Source organism: Stomoxys calcitrans, chromosome 4, assembly GCF_963082655.1.
Source record: "Stomoxys calcitrans chromosome 4, idStoCalc2.1, whole genome shotgun sequence".
Lineage (NCBI taxonomy): Eukaryota > Metazoa > Arthropoda > Insecta > Diptera > Muscidae > Stomoxys > Stomoxys calcitrans.
This window is the reverse complement of record NC_081555.1, coordinates 28,432,927-28,448,345: the sequence shown is the minus strand read 5'-3', so window position 1 is coordinate 28,448,345 and position 15,419 is coordinate 28,432,927. Positions and strand designations below refer to the sequence as shown.

Below are 15,419 nucleotides of genomic sequence, written 5' to 3'. Positions count from 1 at the left end.
AGCGACATTGGTGAGTTATGAGGTCGTTTTGGCGAGATGGATTAAAACTTTTTAATATCTGTTTTATATTCAGCACAAAAAAGCAAAGAACTTAAGTTATACAAAAATTTAGCTGTTTCTTAACCTTTATTTACGGTTTAAAATTCATTAGTTCATGCTTTTTTATGGATCAAATAGAGCTAGCATATGATCTACTGCCATTTGAATAAGGTGTGGTGGGGGAGGTCCACTGGTTTCCTTGATACAATTTTCTAATTGAAGCAAGGCATTGCCGTTTTCATTGCTGACACATTTTTCCAAAGTTTTTGCCATATCTTGTGATGCATCTTTTTTGAAGCCTTTTTCTTTAGGCTTTTCCATTTCAGTTGATTGCAAGACGCATTTGTCCAAGGATTTATTCATATTTTGTAAATCATACGATTTATCAGTTGAAACATGCTGTTTATCTTGGCTTTTTTCCAAGAGACTTTCTGTTTCGGTGGATTGCGTTAATAATGGCACCACAATATCCGTCATGGACATGGTATTTGAAATGAGTGCATTGTTTATTATCGTGACCTTTGAGTCTTCAGAGTCTTCATCTGAAAATTCTGTGATTTCGCTGTGTGGTGAGACGGTAGTACCGCGAAAGGTTTTCGTCATGTACAAGCTGGTGTCTATATCCAGAGTTTCATTTATATTTCTTGACTGGTTGGCCGCTTTAACCAATGTATGCTCAATAACTGAACATGTATCACACTTGATCTCTTTTAGTGGTTGTTTGGCTTTTTCAAAACCAGGTATGCAAAGTGGATTATGAGCTCCGACTAGGCCACACAATGTACATCTTATAATTTTCCATTTATCTTGAAAAAAAAGGGATACATTTGGTTAATATCGGGTCCTTTCTTGGTTTCCCTATCACATTAAGAAACAACTACATATTATTATGCTATCTCAAGTTGTTTCCAGGCGTGAAAGGTTAAGTCAAACGAAACACACACCCACCCCAATGTTTTTATCGAATGATGAAAGGCTTAAACGTTGTGGTGGTGGTCACAAGTGTGGAAGAGGTGACCGCAGTGTCGGCAGGCCGTTCAGCTCGTCGACAAATCTATCGTTTACCTGGAGGAGCAGGAGCCACCGTTGTTCCACTGTGGTGGCGGATGTTATAGCCGAATTATGCGCTTTACTGGGCATCGAATCGGAAACCGAGCAGCAACAATTCTCCTTGTATTGCATAGTTCAGGGAGATGCCTTTACTATGTCCTTGGCAGCAGATGAATATATTTTGGATGTAACCACAGAGCTACTAAAATCCGGCCAGCCTTTCTATCTGATATTCTGTCGCTCGGTCTGGCATTTCCCCTTGAAGAGGGATCCTGCCCCCACGCCCTTATATGTGGAGGTTATTTTCAATCAAGTGGCACCTGATTATTTGGAAGGTCTGCTGCTTGAATTACCCGGCAATGGAGTGCCACCACATGATGTCGTACGCGATATGGCTCGCATAGCGGCTTTATTGCATAGAGCGGCTGACCTAAGTCATGTACCAGCAATGAAGGAAATCAAATTTCTATTGCCTAAACCAGCTTTAAGTATTAGAGAAACACGGCCAGCCCAATGGGTGGGTCTAGTCCAATCGGCTTGGCCACAGATTGCCAATCTAAGTCCTGGCCAGGTGAAAGCCCAACAATTCTTGAATGTGTTGTCGGCATGGCCTTTATTCGGTAGCAGTTTCTTTGCGGTGAAACGTATATGGGCCGAAGAGGGTCCACATGTCGATGACGGTCCCATGTGGAGGGATTTGATATTGGCCCTCAATCGTAGGGGGGTGTTATTCTTGGATCCCAATACACATGTCAATGCAACATTGGCCATTTATGGAGGTCATATCGACAAGGAAGGTGGGTTGAGTAAAATAAAAATTATAATAAAAAAAAGGATTTTATATAAGAAATAAGGTAGCTCACAAAAAAAACCTAACAATGTATTGGGTTAGTAAGAACTGCGGAATTGTTCTCTGTAATGACTCGTGTGTTACCAAAGTACCCCAAAAGTTGAACTAAAGTATTTATGGTCTTTTGGTGAATCTTTTCATGATCCACTCTATTTTTCAAACAAATATTTTTTTTGTATTTACATTTTTTGTATAAATTTATGAAATGTAATTTTCTATTTTTTCAGGTCCGTTCCGAGGATGGTGCATTGTTTTTGGACATGAAGGTGGACCTCAATCTGATGCAGCAACGTGTCATACGGGTCCAAACCGAAGAGGCTCATGAGATATCGCGTTTGGTACGCCAATACATAACCATTGGCTCTTCTAGGTGGCCTTGTTTGCCATTTTCGCCAGCTGGTTGAGTGGGTGGTGGTTGGCGTGTTGATGTTGATGTAGTTGGGTACTGTGGCTCATAGTCACATTCACATTCGCCACGTTCGCAAGCTGAAGCTGAAGCTGGTTGAATTGGCGGTGGTGGGCGTGTTGCAGGTGGCTCATAGCCACGGCCACGTTCGCAAGCTGAAGCTGGTTGAATTGGCGGTGGTGGGCGTGTTGACGGTGGCTCATAGCCACGGCCACGTTCGTAAGCTGGAGCTAGAGCTGGTTGGCGTGTTGATGGTGGCTCGTAGCTACGGCCACCTGCGTAAGCTGGAGCTGGAGCTGCTTGGCGTGTTGATGGTGGCTCGTAGCCACGGCCACTTTCGTTCGCTGGAGCTAGAGCTGGTTGGCGTGTTGATGGTGGCTCGTAGCTACGGCCACCTGCGTAAGCTGGAGCTGGAGCTGCTTGGCGTGTTGATGGTGGCTCGTAGCCACGGCCACTTTCGTACGCTGGAGCTAGAGCTGGTTGGCGTGTTGATGGTGGCTCGTAGCTACGGCCACCTGCGTAAGCTGGAGCTGGAGCTGCTTGGCGTGTTGATGGTGGCTCGTAGCCACGGCCACTTTCGTACGCTGGAGCTAGAGCTGGTTGGCGTGTTGATGGTTGCTCATAGCCACGGCCACTTTCGTAAGCTGGAGCTGGAGCTGGTTGGCGTGTTGATGGTGGCTCATAGCCACGGCCACTTTCGTAAGCTGGAGCTGGAGCTGGTTGGCGTGTTGATGGTGGCTCGTAGCTACGGCCACTTTCGTAATTATAACGTTCATAGTACTCTTCGTAACGTAATGGGGGGCTGCGTGGTGGGGGTCTGCGTAGTGGGGGGCTCATGTGCCCCCTATAATAGTGGGATATATATCCCCCTTCATAATCGGGGTATGCTCCACTTCGCCACCGCCATTCCTCCCGCTGCTGTCGCTGTAGCCTGTCGTATTGGTGTAACTGCAATTCCGCTTGCATTTGCTGTTGTTTTAATTTATTTATTTTTAGCCTTAATTTTTGGCGTTGAGTTGGAGGCGCCATCTGAAAAAAAAACTATATATGAAAGTAGAGAAAAAAAATATTTAAAAAAAACAGTTACGCCATTTGAACTCAGCTATAAACAAGTAAAAGCTTCGCAAAACTATTCTATTGAGCAAATTAAATCTAAGTCTTTAAAGAAAATGTTGTTAACCCATTTTAGTCCACTACCCCTTCTTGTGGTGCAATTGCTTTGAAACTTTGCATCTAAGATGCTCCATATAAAATATAAATAAAATGTATAAATAAATAAAATAAAAAACGAGGTTGAAAAAAACACTATATTTAAAATCAAAAATAATATTTAAAAAATAATTATTTTTAGTGGACTTTACTAAAAAAAGCAAAAACATAGACGTAAATGTTCACCAAGTCACTGATGCGAAGACGCAACACCAGTCGAAAATGGGTTAAATCTGAAAGCATAGAGCTACGTGTAGTAAAATATGGCAATGTTTTCAGGTTTTCAGTTATTTTTTATATAATTAGATATCAATCTTACAAACTTTTGTCTTTCGAGAAATTTTTATACTTTTTTTGAGAAAATTTCATAAAAATGTTAGCTTCACACAAAATTGGAATAATTTTACTTAAAAAATCTGGCAAATGATTATTAAAAAAAAAAAATATATATAGTTATATAGTGCAGTTTGGTCTTTAGGGAAAATTTCATTAAAATTTTGTTTTTTTCTCATTTTCGTTTTTAGAAAAAAAAAAAATTATTCAAATAGTGTTTTTAAAACAAATTTGTTTAAACAATTTCATTAAAAATTTATCTTAAGAGAAAACCGCAGTGAATTTTTTTCTTTGGAGAATATTTCATTGAAAAAAATAATTGCGGGCCAAATTTTGTCTTTAAAGAATTTTCACTAAATTTTATCTCTAGAAAAAATGTCTTTTTGGAGCCCGGGCTTAATCAAAATTTGGTCATAAAACAATTGTTGGCGGTTATAAAAATTAGATTGAATTTGGGAGAAAATTTTATTGAAATCAAAAAATCAAATCAAATAATTCCTCTCAAGCACAAATTTTTTGGAAATTCTGTCTTTAAAAACTTCGACTGGCTCGACCATGACTAAAAATTTTGTTTTTAGAGTATATCTTATCAAAATTTTCTCTTTAAAGGAATTTAATCGAAATTTTGTTGTTTGTCAAGAACTTTGGACGGATTCTGTTTACAAGCAGAAACTAAAAACTTATAAGATGTCATAATAAGAAATCAAAGAAATCCCATCTATTTATTTTATAAAAACTGCGCCCTTGCGCCCTCTACAGGCTTAAAAAGTATGGGAGATATCATATATGGGAGCTATACCAGGCGTTGGACCGATCCGATTCAAACCATACTCAGTACATCTGATAGATGTCAAAAGAAAAGACATCGTGCAAAATTTCAGCCAAATTGATTGATTGATTTTAGATCCAGATCCCCTTTAAGCTTTAAGCTATTAAGATATTATTGGTTTAATGCAACAGGTTCAATTGGTCAATTGATGAATGAAATGGAAGCTTGGCGGCTTGGCTTGGGCTGGAAAATTGGAAGAAAAAGGGACGGAAGGTGTCAAGGTGTCTTTTTCTTTTCTTTTTAAATAATGAAAAATGGCGAATAACGCTATATTGAAAAAAATCGATTATCGATCCAGGAGAATAATCGACTGAAACATAGGCATGTTCCGGTTTATCAGGCAAAAAAAAAACAATGATTTTATTGAAATTTTCAGATTGTGTGATTGTGTAGATTGGTCTGGAAGAAAAAAAAGGCTATATAATTTTTTGATATCAGAAGAGGGGCGGACCCTCCCCCTTACCTCAACATCACCATCAAAAATCAAAAGTCCGATTGGGACAATATGGGACTCGAATGAAAGGTATTCGGGAGTAGAATACAAATATGGTATTAAAAATTGGGTTCAAGTACCCAGTGGGCCGCCCCGACCCTAAAACCCCCTCAAATAGGCATATTGGCATATTCGATCGTGACAAACAATATGGGACTCTAATGAAAGGTATTAGGGAGTAGATTATTATTATTATTTTTTATCAATATTATTTTTAGGTGTGTTTTATTTGCCCATTAAGCGGACTTTTCCGCTTAATTTTTTATGGTGTCATCATTCAATCTGGATGACAAAACTAAAGGCCGAAACAGAAAGAGCGCGTTGTGCGTTGCGTCGGGCGTCGCTTCGCTTGCCAGTTTTTGGCAATGTAAACAAACAAAAAATACATATTTTTCGTGCACACATTTTAAGTATTATGAACTTTTCAGATATATTATTTTACATTAAAGTTCCTAAAGCATTATTAGATGATTATAAATGTAACTATTTGTTCCTTTATCACCGCTAAAACATTAAAAAAAAATGAAACAAAAAACCCGCTCAATCTTTGTTTACTTTTTGTACTTATGCTTTGAACAGCTGTTGGCGACGCGTGCTACGAAGCCCGAAGTTAAAAAAATTTAACTTTAACGCCGGAAAGCGAGCGTCATTCTGTGTTGACATATGTGAAATAGTGTATTTTAACTTATCCAACGTCGAGGCGACGCGCGACGCAACACACAACGCGCTCATTCTGTTTCGGCCTTAAAAGAGGCAAAATTACTTATTCTTTTGTTTTGTTTATATTTGATTATTTCGGATGTGTATTAGGGATGCCGGGATGCCAAACGTGTGTGTTAGTGCTGCCAACAATGGATTGGATTTATAAGCTAGCGAATCCGCTAATATTATCAATATTATTATTATTATTATTATTATCAATATGGGAAAAAATTTTACAGCCTATTGGGAATTTGCGCCACCATCGCCACAGGGTTGTATAGTTGATTTCTTGTCTGCTTCAATGCTGTTGTGCTGTTGTGTTATTGTTATTTTTCCCAGCAGCATTGAACATTCGAACGCGAACAGACCTACCGTATTGGTTTGAAAGTACCTATATTCGAAATCCGATTTATTACATTATCGATTATTTGATTATTTGATTATTTTTTATTATCAAAAAAAAAAAAAGCAAAGAAGTTACAAGTGCTCCGCGTCGTTTTTTTTTTGCCCTGGCCGCAATTCCGCTCGCTTCCGCGTTTCCGTTTTCGTTTCCGTGTGTGTTTTCCGTGTTTCCGTTTTATTTTTTTTTGTGTTTAGTTTTGTCGCGTTCCGCGTTTCCGTTTTGTCGGTTTTATTATTTTTTGTGTTTTTAGTGTTAAGTGTTTGTTTTTTTTAAATTGAATAGATATAGATTTAGATTATAGATTATAATATATATCTATCTATATATCTATATATCATATATCTATATAATATACCACCATTTAACATTGTAGTGTGAAAGTGAAAGAAAGTTTCAAAAAAAAGGGAAATCGGAAATCACTCCCTTCCTGTGTTGTGTGGTGTGGTTGTTATCGATTCCAATTGGGCTACACCAATATAAGGTAGTGTTACCACAAATTGGAAAATTTTTAAATTTAAAAATTTACTATAAGAAAGTAAGATAAGAAAGTTAAAAGAGAATAATAAAAAAAAATAATAAATAAAAATGAATAAAAAAATTGAAAATAATAATGCAGAACCCAATGATAGTGCAAACAATATAACAGATCATTATAGAGGGGCAAAGTGCATTTTGTGTAAAAAACACAATAAAACATTGTTTAAAATCAAATCTCATTGGCTTGAAGCCATAGGAAATAATCTTAAAATAAGTACTCATACTAAAATATGTATAGATGAGTTTAAGAAATGTTGCCAAAGAAATGCAAAATCCTTACAGATTGGTGCAATGCCTAAAAATGACTTTGGCATAATGTGTTTTCATCAAAAGAAGTTACTAAGCTCACAATCTGCGCAAGAAATGCCTATATATGAAAATGACAATAGTCATATGTCGCAAATAGGCACAAAATCTGTGCAAGAATGGCCTATGTGTGAAAATGGTAGTAATCATAGATCACAACATGAAGCCAATGTAAGAATTGATGAAGAATTGCAATGTGAAAATGAAAATACAGTACATATAATTTCAATGCAAGATTTGCCTTGATGATATGTCACAGCAATTTGTGACATGGTCAAGTGTAGAAACAAGGTCCTCAAGTACTTTGCCGGTTTTGTGTTTTGATAAAAAAAAAATCTCAAAATAAGTCTCATTTTTGAGTTTCTTGGATTCTAGGCCAAAATTTAAGTGGTGGTTAGCCCCTCAACAATTCTGGCGACATTGGTGAGTTATGAGTTCGTTTTGGCGAGATGGATTAAAACTTTTTAATATCTGTTTTATATTTAGCACATAAAAAGAAAATAACGTAAGTTATACAAAAATTTAGCTGTTTCTTAACCTTTATTTACGGCTCAAAATTCATTAGTCCATGCTATATTATGGATCGAATAGAGCTAGCATATGATCTACTGCCATTTGAATAAGGTGTGGTGGGGGAGGTCCACTGCTTTCCTTGTTACAATTTTCTAATTGAAGCAAGGCATTGCCGTTTTCATTGCTGACACATTTTTCCAAAGTTTTTGCCATATCTTGTGATGCATCTTTTTTGGAGCCTTTTTCTATAAGCTTTTCTGTTTCAGTTGATTGCAAGACGCATTTGTCCAAGGATTTATTCATATTATGTAAATCATACGATTTATCAGTTGACACATGCTGTTTATCTTGGCTTTTTTCCAAGAGACTTTCTGTTTCGGTGGATTGAGTTAATAATGGCACCACAATATCTGTCATGGACATGGTATTTGAAATGAGTGCATTGTTTATTATCGTGACCTTTGAGTCTTCAGAGTCTTCATCTGAAAATTCTGTGATTTCGCTGTGTGGTGAGACGGTAGTACCGCGACAGGTTTTCGTCATGTACAAGCTGGTGTCTATATCCAGAGTTTCATTTATATTTCTTGACTGGTTGGCCGCTTTAACCAATGTATGCTCAATAACTGAACATGTATCACACTTGATCTCTTTTAGTGGTTGTTTGGCTTTTTCAAAACCAGGTATGCAAAGTGGATTATGAGCTCCGACTAGGCCACACAATGTACATCTTATAATTTTCCATTTATCTTGAAAAAAAGGGATACATTTGGTTAATATCGGGTCCTTTCTTGGTTTCCCTATCACCCTAAGAAACAACGACATATTATTATGCTATCTCAAGTTGTCTCCAAGCGTGAAAGGTTTGTAAAACGAAACACACACCCACCCCAATGTTTTTATCGAATGATGAAAGGCTAAAAAAAATCAAAAAACCTACTGCTTAAAAAATCACGTCCTTTAGGGCAGTGGCATATTTCCATATCGCATCTTAAGCTAGGACGATGCAAATCTCTATAGGCACCTTTTTCTCGCTCCCAATTGGCATCGCGATCTGGCACAAATACTCCAAGACGTTTTACGTCTTCCCGAAATTCTTTACTCTTGCACCAAATGCAGATTAAATAGTAGCCAGAGTTTAATGCATATTTCTTAATGCAGACTCGGTGAACGTAACCGTTGTTGCAACATTTTGCTTCTATCCAGCTATATGGGGAGTAAAAGCCCATGCCTGTTTTACAGATGTAACAAGTATAATCGTACGGTTCTATTTCAGCCTTCATCATTTGTTTCTGTTTCTCATTTAGTGGTATACATGCCCGGCAATATGATTTAAACTCCCCAGTAAACTCTGACAAACAAAGATTCGTGTGTCCGCAAACGAGATGATAGTATTTCTTGCATATATGGCACATTATATTGGCGCTTTTTGCTTCGCAGTACATGCAAGTACGTTGCTTGGCCATATGTATCTCTTTGCGTATGTCACGTAACAAAAATCCCAAGATACCGCCATGATCTTCGCCTTTTTGTGGTAAATGTGTTGATAGCAGCTGAAACGAAATACAAATGACTTTTCTTTGCGGGAAGTAGATATAGTTGAAATGTAGTACCTACCAGGCAAAAGTAATGTACTTTTACATCGCTCTTATTCATCCATTCTCCAAAATGTAAGGTATCCTCAATGCCGGCAGATGTTTTCATTTTGCATATGTCACATGTCATACAAGTTGCTTCCTCAGCTGGTCTGTTGTCCATGGCAAACTATCAAATTCAAATTTACCGCGAAGCTTTTAATTTTTTCTTTTAAATCTTCAAGTGGCCGTAAGCCGTGAGTGAATGTGTTTGTTGGTTCAGGCAAAAATTTCCTGGGAGGAACTTCGGATAAAATTTGGCCTATGTATATATATATATATATATAGGAATATAATTTTTAGATTCCTGTGTATCCAGGATGAATTGATATTGTGCATAGTCTCACCCCAACGCGTAATTTTAATTTTATTTTATAATTTAAAGTTTTGTTTTGGTTGAGCTTCCATTCACAGGAATTGATATCCGGTTGGCTATTCCAGTGAATGACACACAAGTTTGATTAATGGTTCATTCACACGAAACATCTAATTCACTAATTCACTCAAGAAGGTTAAGTCACTTGCCCAGCTGATGAAGTATTGCAACTTCAGAGCTGTATCCAAGGACACTCTTATGTGAAATAGTTTGGTTAGATTTTAAATGTTTTCATCATTTTGTTTATTTTTTCACATATTTAATATTTTAATTTATACGTTTGTAATCACAAATCTTTTCAATTTCTGGCTGCTACACGTGGCAACGCAAATAAAAACTAGAAAGTCAATTTGTCAGTGTAGAGAAGTTTGACAGAAGAGTGAGGATTTCTATCCCCATCCTAACATGTTGGGTAAATGACGCTACCTTGTACTGTGTGCTGAAAGAAATTTGTGTGAGTGTGTGTATACGTTTGCGTACATGAGCAGAGAATATGCGATAAAGAACACAACAACAACGGGAATGCAAACAAAGACCTGACATCTTAATACCGTAAAAACTTGGCAGCTGTTAACAGCTGTTCGTATTCGACCACCTTATTAAATCCGCCTTTGTTGTGTGTGGGCATTATAGTCAAGAGTCGTAACACAAAACCTAATTTTTCATATTTTTCTTCTCTTTTAATAACTTTATTTTGGATAAAATATTTGTCAAGTAACGATTACACATTTCTGTGTAAACGGTAATCGAAAGACGCCAATCATCAAAAAAATCAAATGATTTTGATTTTTCATCCTTGACTGATGGCGTGCACCCTATTTTCACCAAACTATTACAATGACCACGCATCATGATGTGCCATGTAAAGTCCGCATTAAATCGGCTCAGCAGGCTATCCGCGGCCGACCAAGATTTTAGTCAAGCCGTCGACGAAAAGACTCGACTTCGTTTTCTGTACGCGTGAGCCAAGCAGGCTATCTCAAGAACCAGAAGCCACGGAACCCAAACAGCCAACTTACGGCAATCGTAAACGTAATAAATCCGTAATCGTATACCATATCGGTGCAAAAAGCCGGTCGTCGATAGCACTAAATCGGTCAAACTCGTAGGTGTTAACGCATGACGCGAAGGTGTATAAACTTATTTTGATTCTTTGTCTGTCTACTTCATCAACATAAAAAATTCGTTAAGTGTGAGAATAAAAGCGAAAAACGAAAAAAAATTAACCAGCAACAAAGAAAGAAAGAAAAAACGACGACGCCGTGATAAAGAAAAAAAAGCTATTTTATGTGTCATCATTTAACAAATCTTATTGCATTTTGTGTATGTTAAAAAATATTGGTTGTTGGTGGCTTACCTTTCGGAGTTCTGTTTGTTGAGTGCTGCAGTGTGTGTGTGTATATGTGTTATTCTGTTGCCTTTTGTATTGTCTACATGAGCAGCATGATAGCTGGAGAAGTCTTCTTTTGAGGCAAAGCACCAAATTAAAAGAACAAGCAGCAATATAGTAAATAAACCTAATTTAAAGTGCATTATTTACCGTTATTGACAGTGAACTTTAGTTTTTTTCCTTGGAGAGAAGCGGCGTAAGACACATTTTCTCAAAGAAAATAAGGAGGAATATAAGAAAACGACAAAAATAGTTTCATAGCGTGACAGGAAAAAGGGATTAATCAAGCAAATAAAATGTCAGAAACTAAAAGTGTGAGTATATTTTTTATTTCCTAAATCAACTTCCATATTGTACATCTGAATGATCGATTCGATTTCTTATGGCTTTTCTTTAGCAAGTTATTTTTCAATTTTTATTATCAAGGGCGCGGTTGTTCCAGCAGACTCACTGTTGCATCGTACATTTCTTGTTATATATGTTTATACACATGACTTTGTTGGGGGGAGAGAGTGAGGTTGTGTGTGGTGTGCGTTCGTTTTTTTTTTGTCAGGTTTACTTTGGTGGATCTCTGTGTTGTTTAGTTTCACCATGCAGTGGCCAATTGCTTGTTTCATGACAACAACGTGTTTTTTGTTGCTCTTTTGTTCCGTTGACTTCTTCCATATTCTTTGAGTCATGTTTTGAATGCTCACACACACACACACACACACACACACACACACACACACATACACACACACATACAATTGTCCCCCTTGAATATTCCTTGAATACAACAAAAAAATAACTCTCATTATTTTTACACACAGTTCTCTTTAGCCAAGGATCGTCATTACCAAATTGGAGCAGCAGTCTACAAAAAGCACACGTAGTTTCGTGACGATTTCCTTTTTCAGTTGCTTTTAGAGAAGTGTTTTGTGTCTGTGCATTTATTGTTGTTGTAGGGACATGTTTATATAAAATAGGAGTTTGTGTCTGAGCTCTTATACCTGATTAAGTAGGTCAAGGAGAGGGTGTCTATTTCGTTTAATGTCACAAAACAGGAAATCAAACCATCATGTCGCATTTCAAGAAAAACAAAAACTTTAAAACTATTGTGGATGAAGCAATCTAAAGCTTATCTGTGAGTGGCCAAAATGTTATTATTAGGCCACTTACCCAAAAAACCAGTAACCACTTGACAAATGGTGAATAAAATAGTTTATATTTAAAAGAGAGATGTCAAAAGCTAAATAACAAAAATCTTACAAGTTGTGAAAGTTTTAAAAATATACCAATTGTGCAGGTTGCTTTAGTACCAAAATACTCATTCCATAAGATGTATGGCAATAAGATGTAAGCAACCTGTACCAAAGATCTACACATATATACTTTAAACAGTGTGTTGTACACTGAAGCGGCAGCCCTTTACGTTGAAGGATTTCAACGGGTCAATCCGGTACGTACAACCGGCTGCCATGGTTCATTTAGGTGCCAGTAAACTGTGGTCTTCTGCCAGGTTACTCTCAAGCTCCAGCAGAAGATATCAGTTACTTTAGACCACATAGCAGCGACTGATCTAAAGAGATGCGTCAGGTTGTTCAATGCTTAAGCATTCAGAGATTGATAGAGCGAAAATGAGGTCCATTCATCCTACATGCGGGTCTCCGTGCGGATCAACAAACATCATAATTAACCGTGAACGAATTTTCGAATATTACTCGATGTTGAAAAAACTGAATGTACAGGGAGTCGCGAACATGACCAAGATCTTCACCCTGTTTCTGGATAGCTTTATAGCTCCAGATCCCTCGAAAATTGGACGAGTAATGCCGACACTGAAATCAGTAAAGTATTCAAGCAATGCAGAATCGTACAATCCTATTTGTGATCTCTCGCCAGTATTAAAGACATTAAGGATTCTCCTCCTGAGTCTGTTGGAGCATTGCCATATGCTGAGCCTGAGTGATATCGCCTGTGGCACTGCACACCTGTGTTTGACTTTAAAATTTTATAACACATATTATGCAAGACATGACAAAATTCAAATTGTCTTAAAGAGTCTTTGAAGACGATGTCATGATAGACGTTTGGACTGCTGGGCATAGTCTTGGAAATAGTGTGCATATGTGTTACCATGCCCACCTCTGCTTTGGACAAAAGGTTCAGCTCTAAATATGTCTCTAAGTGAAGTTGCTATGAAACATTTGGAATAACTTATCCAGTCAACCCCACTTTCACTTGATCCAAACCCAAATCACTCTGGGCGCAACCCACCCCAAGCTGTATCGATGTATGTTACAGAAAATACCGAGCAAATGAAAGGTAAAATCCTTTTTGGGTAAAAATGCTTATAATGGAGTACGGCATTAGTAAGGATTTCTGATAAATATTTTAAACTTTTTGCTGGAACATAAACTTACCATAGTTCTGATGGTTAAGCACTCATCCTTCACTAATGCCACAGTGCCTACCCACTTTATTATGCAACTCATCATATAAAAGTAGAGATGGATGAGGTATGGACATATAACATGCAAATAAAACTCCCTAAAAGGTCGACATGTAAGCATTATTTTTTTCTCCTATGACAACTTCCGTTTTTGTTTTTCACTTTTTTATATGTATATAGTAAAAAAAACATAAGAGCGATATGAATATTTGCCAAAAAAAACATGACAGCCATACGAATATTTGCCAAAATAGAAATTTTGATTTCATTCCAATGTTTCGACAAAATTTGGCCTCAAAAACAACTTTCTTTTTATTATGATTACTAAAAAATGGATACACCTTTTCGGTCAACTTTTTAAGCTTTTTTGTATACCAACCCATATAGGTACATCCATGGCAGCGGAATATATTTTTTTAACTGTAAATATCAAAGACAGTTTTGTAGTATATGACACATTTGTTGTACTATTTGTAGCAGTGTGTTTTGTACCATCCATTCATCTGCTGGGTTCTGTTAATAGGTAACTGGTCATAAGTCTAATAGATTTGTCTTGGCAGTTAACAGATGGCGCGCGTTGCCTGCTTAAAATTTTAGTTCTGTAAGAATTGAGGCGGCTGCATCTACTGGAATGCATACGTACAGTTGTGTTCAAAAAAATAGAAGAGCAACCAACTAAAAAACAAATATTAATTTTTGTATACTAATATTTTGTTTTATTTAGATGTTTGTATGTAGGATTAATTATTTATCAATAAATGATATAATTAAAGCTACAGTAATTTTAAATATTTCAAATAATAATTTTTTTGATATGTGTTAATGTGGTAATTGTATCATAGATGCGTTTTCGCAAATAATACGATCCAAATACAACATACCCATGGCATACCGGTTGCACGTAACGTATATAGAACAATATCAATGCACAAACCAAATAAAACCAGGGTTAATAAAGTCAGTTGGAAGTCATGAGAAAAATCTTTGTACAAAATGTTTGTCTAATCAGATGAAAATTGCGCCCTCTATAGGCGCAATGTATCTTATAGGCTACATTCAGTGCGGAATGCTTATTTCCATTTAGTTTGCAAAAAATTTGACTTTTGCGATAGTACCCATCGGAAAAATATCAATCGATATTCAGTCAAAAAATTAAATATCGATAGTGCCATCGATATTTTGTCAGCTCTACAAGAGATGCTGCCTCAGTGTATAACACACTGCTACAAAAACACCATCAATGATATTTTACGTTTGAGCCCGAGTGTTTTAGACGTTTTTAATGTGATGAGGTATTTGCAGTGATTAGATCAAATCATCCTACAATTTCGGTTATTTCTCTATACATTTTCATAGTAAGTTTGTTCATTGGAACAGTACTTTCCTCGTCCTACTCTTACAGACACCATTGTAAAAATTAAATAGATAAAATTGAAATAGCTTTAAAGCGACGTTTCTTTTCATAGTTTTATCTTTTTTGTTTAAAATTTAATACTGTGTATTTTTTTATTACAAGTCATACTCCTATTTTTCTAAACAAGGCCATGGAGTGACTAAACGAGAGAACCATCAATGACATCAAAAATATAATATTTTTAATAAAATCATATTCGTTACTTTACTTCGTACATACCCTACTAAGTACCCTTAGAATATCACTTAATTTGCAGGGTTCACTGAATAAGGTTAAGTCAAGCGATACATACAATTTTTTTAATTGTTAGTAGTACTTGGCATTGAGGATGTCAACTTGTTCTCTTACATTCATCTTATATTCTTTCTTTTCCTTACATTCATACTTTGTTTACGTTTTCTCCTTTTTGATGTCATTTTCAATCGATTAGTGCATCCTGTTAATGTGGATATTGATATGCTAACAAATTTCACTTTTTAAAATGTGAGGAGAAGGCACTCCTAT

The 15,419-nt window shown here is 36.6% G+C and overlaps 4 protein-coding genes across 7 annotated transcripts in view; 2 read left to right on the top strand and 2 right to left on the bottom strand.

Annotated features, from left to right (window-relative positions):
* The window catches only part of LOC106082110 (septin-1), a 42,830-nt gene that overhangs the window by 5,822 nt on the left and 21,589 nt on the right, over nt 1-15,419 (top strand). Inside the window, exons 1-2 of one of the 3 annotated variants that reach the window (XM_013244445.2) lie at nt 10,632-11,184; nt 11,240-11,381. The exons of 1 other annotated variant lie outside the window; for it this stretch is intronic. In XM_013244445.2, coding sequence (XP_013099899.1) covers nt 11,364-11,381 — 18 coding nt within the window. In that variant the 5' untranslated portion in view covers nt 10,632-11,184; nt 11,240-11,363. Of the gene's footprint in view, nt 1-10,631; nt 11,382-15,419 lie in introns of those variants that run through there. One more of the 3 variants, XM_059366200.1, reaches the window with a different exon arrangement.
* LOC131996639 (unconventional myosin-XV-like) lies at nt 1,471-2,310 on the top strand. Its single transcript, XM_059366203.1, has 2 exons — nt 1,471-1,886; nt 2,167-2,310. The coding sequence occupies exons 1-2, from the start codon at nt 1,481-1,483 to the stop codon at nt 2,262-2,264; spliced, it is 504 nt and encodes a 167-aa protein (XP_059222186.1). The 5' UTR covers nt 1,471-1,480; the 3' UTR covers nt 2,265-2,310.
* Nucleotides 2,259-3,890, bottom strand: LOC131996638 (uncharacterized). The gene is made up of 2 exons (XM_059366201.1): nt 3,874-3,890; nt 2,259-3,374 (listed from the first exon to the last, which is right to left on the bottom strand). The coding sequence occupies exon 2, from the start codon at nt 3,372-3,374 to the stop codon at nt 2,259-2,261; it is 1,116 nt and encodes a 371-aa protein (XP_059222184.1). The 5' UTR covers nt 3,874-3,890.
* LOC106082094 (pineapple eye protein) lies at nt 7,612-9,714 on the bottom strand. Of its 2 annotated transcripts, XM_013244421.2 has the most exons (4): nt 9,649-9,714; nt 9,285-9,563; nt 8,608-9,220; nt 7,612-8,416 (listed from the first exon to the last, which is right to left on the bottom strand). In XM_013244421.2, the coding sequence occupies exons 2-4, from the start codon at nt 9,423-9,425 to the stop codon at nt 7,734-7,736; spliced, it is 1,437 nt and encodes a 478-aa protein (XP_013099875.2). In that variant the 5' UTR covers nt 9,426-9,563; nt 9,649-9,714; the 3' UTR covers nt 7,612-7,733. The 2 variants fall into 2 exon arrangements, with proteins under 2 accessions (XP_013099875.2, XP_013099874.2); XM_013244420.2 differs by having other exon boundaries at nt 9,285-9,696.

What these genes read in the sequence shown, in the direction of transcription:
- LOC106082094 (XM_013244421.2), bottom strand. Translation starts at nt 9,425, where the DNA reads ATGGACAACAGACCAGCTGAGGAAGCAACTTGTATGACATGTGACATA. An exon ending in AAGTACATTACTTTTGCCTG is followed by an intron (nt 9,221 to 9,284) that starts GTAGGTACTACA and finishes ATTTCGTTTCAG; the next exon opens with CTGCTATCAACACATTTACC. An exon ending in AGGACGTGATTTTTTAAGCA is followed by an intron (nt 8,417 to 8,607) that starts GTAGGTTTTTTG and finishes CTTTTTTTCAAG; the next exon opens with ATAAATGGAAAATTATAAGA.
- LOC131996638 (XM_059366201.1), bottom strand. Translation starts at nt 3,374, where the DNA reads ATGGCGCCTCCAACTCAACGCCAAAAATTAAGGCTAAAAATAAATAAA.
- LOC131996639 (XM_059366203.1), top strand. Translation starts at nt 1,481, where the DNA reads ATGGCTCGCATAGCGGCTTTATTGCATAGAGCGGCTGACCTAAGTCAT. An exon ending in AGGTCATATCGACAAGGAAG is followed by an intron (nt 1,887 to 2,166) that starts GTGGGTTGAGTA and finishes CTATTTTTTCAG; the next exon opens with GTCCGTTCCGAGGATGGTGC.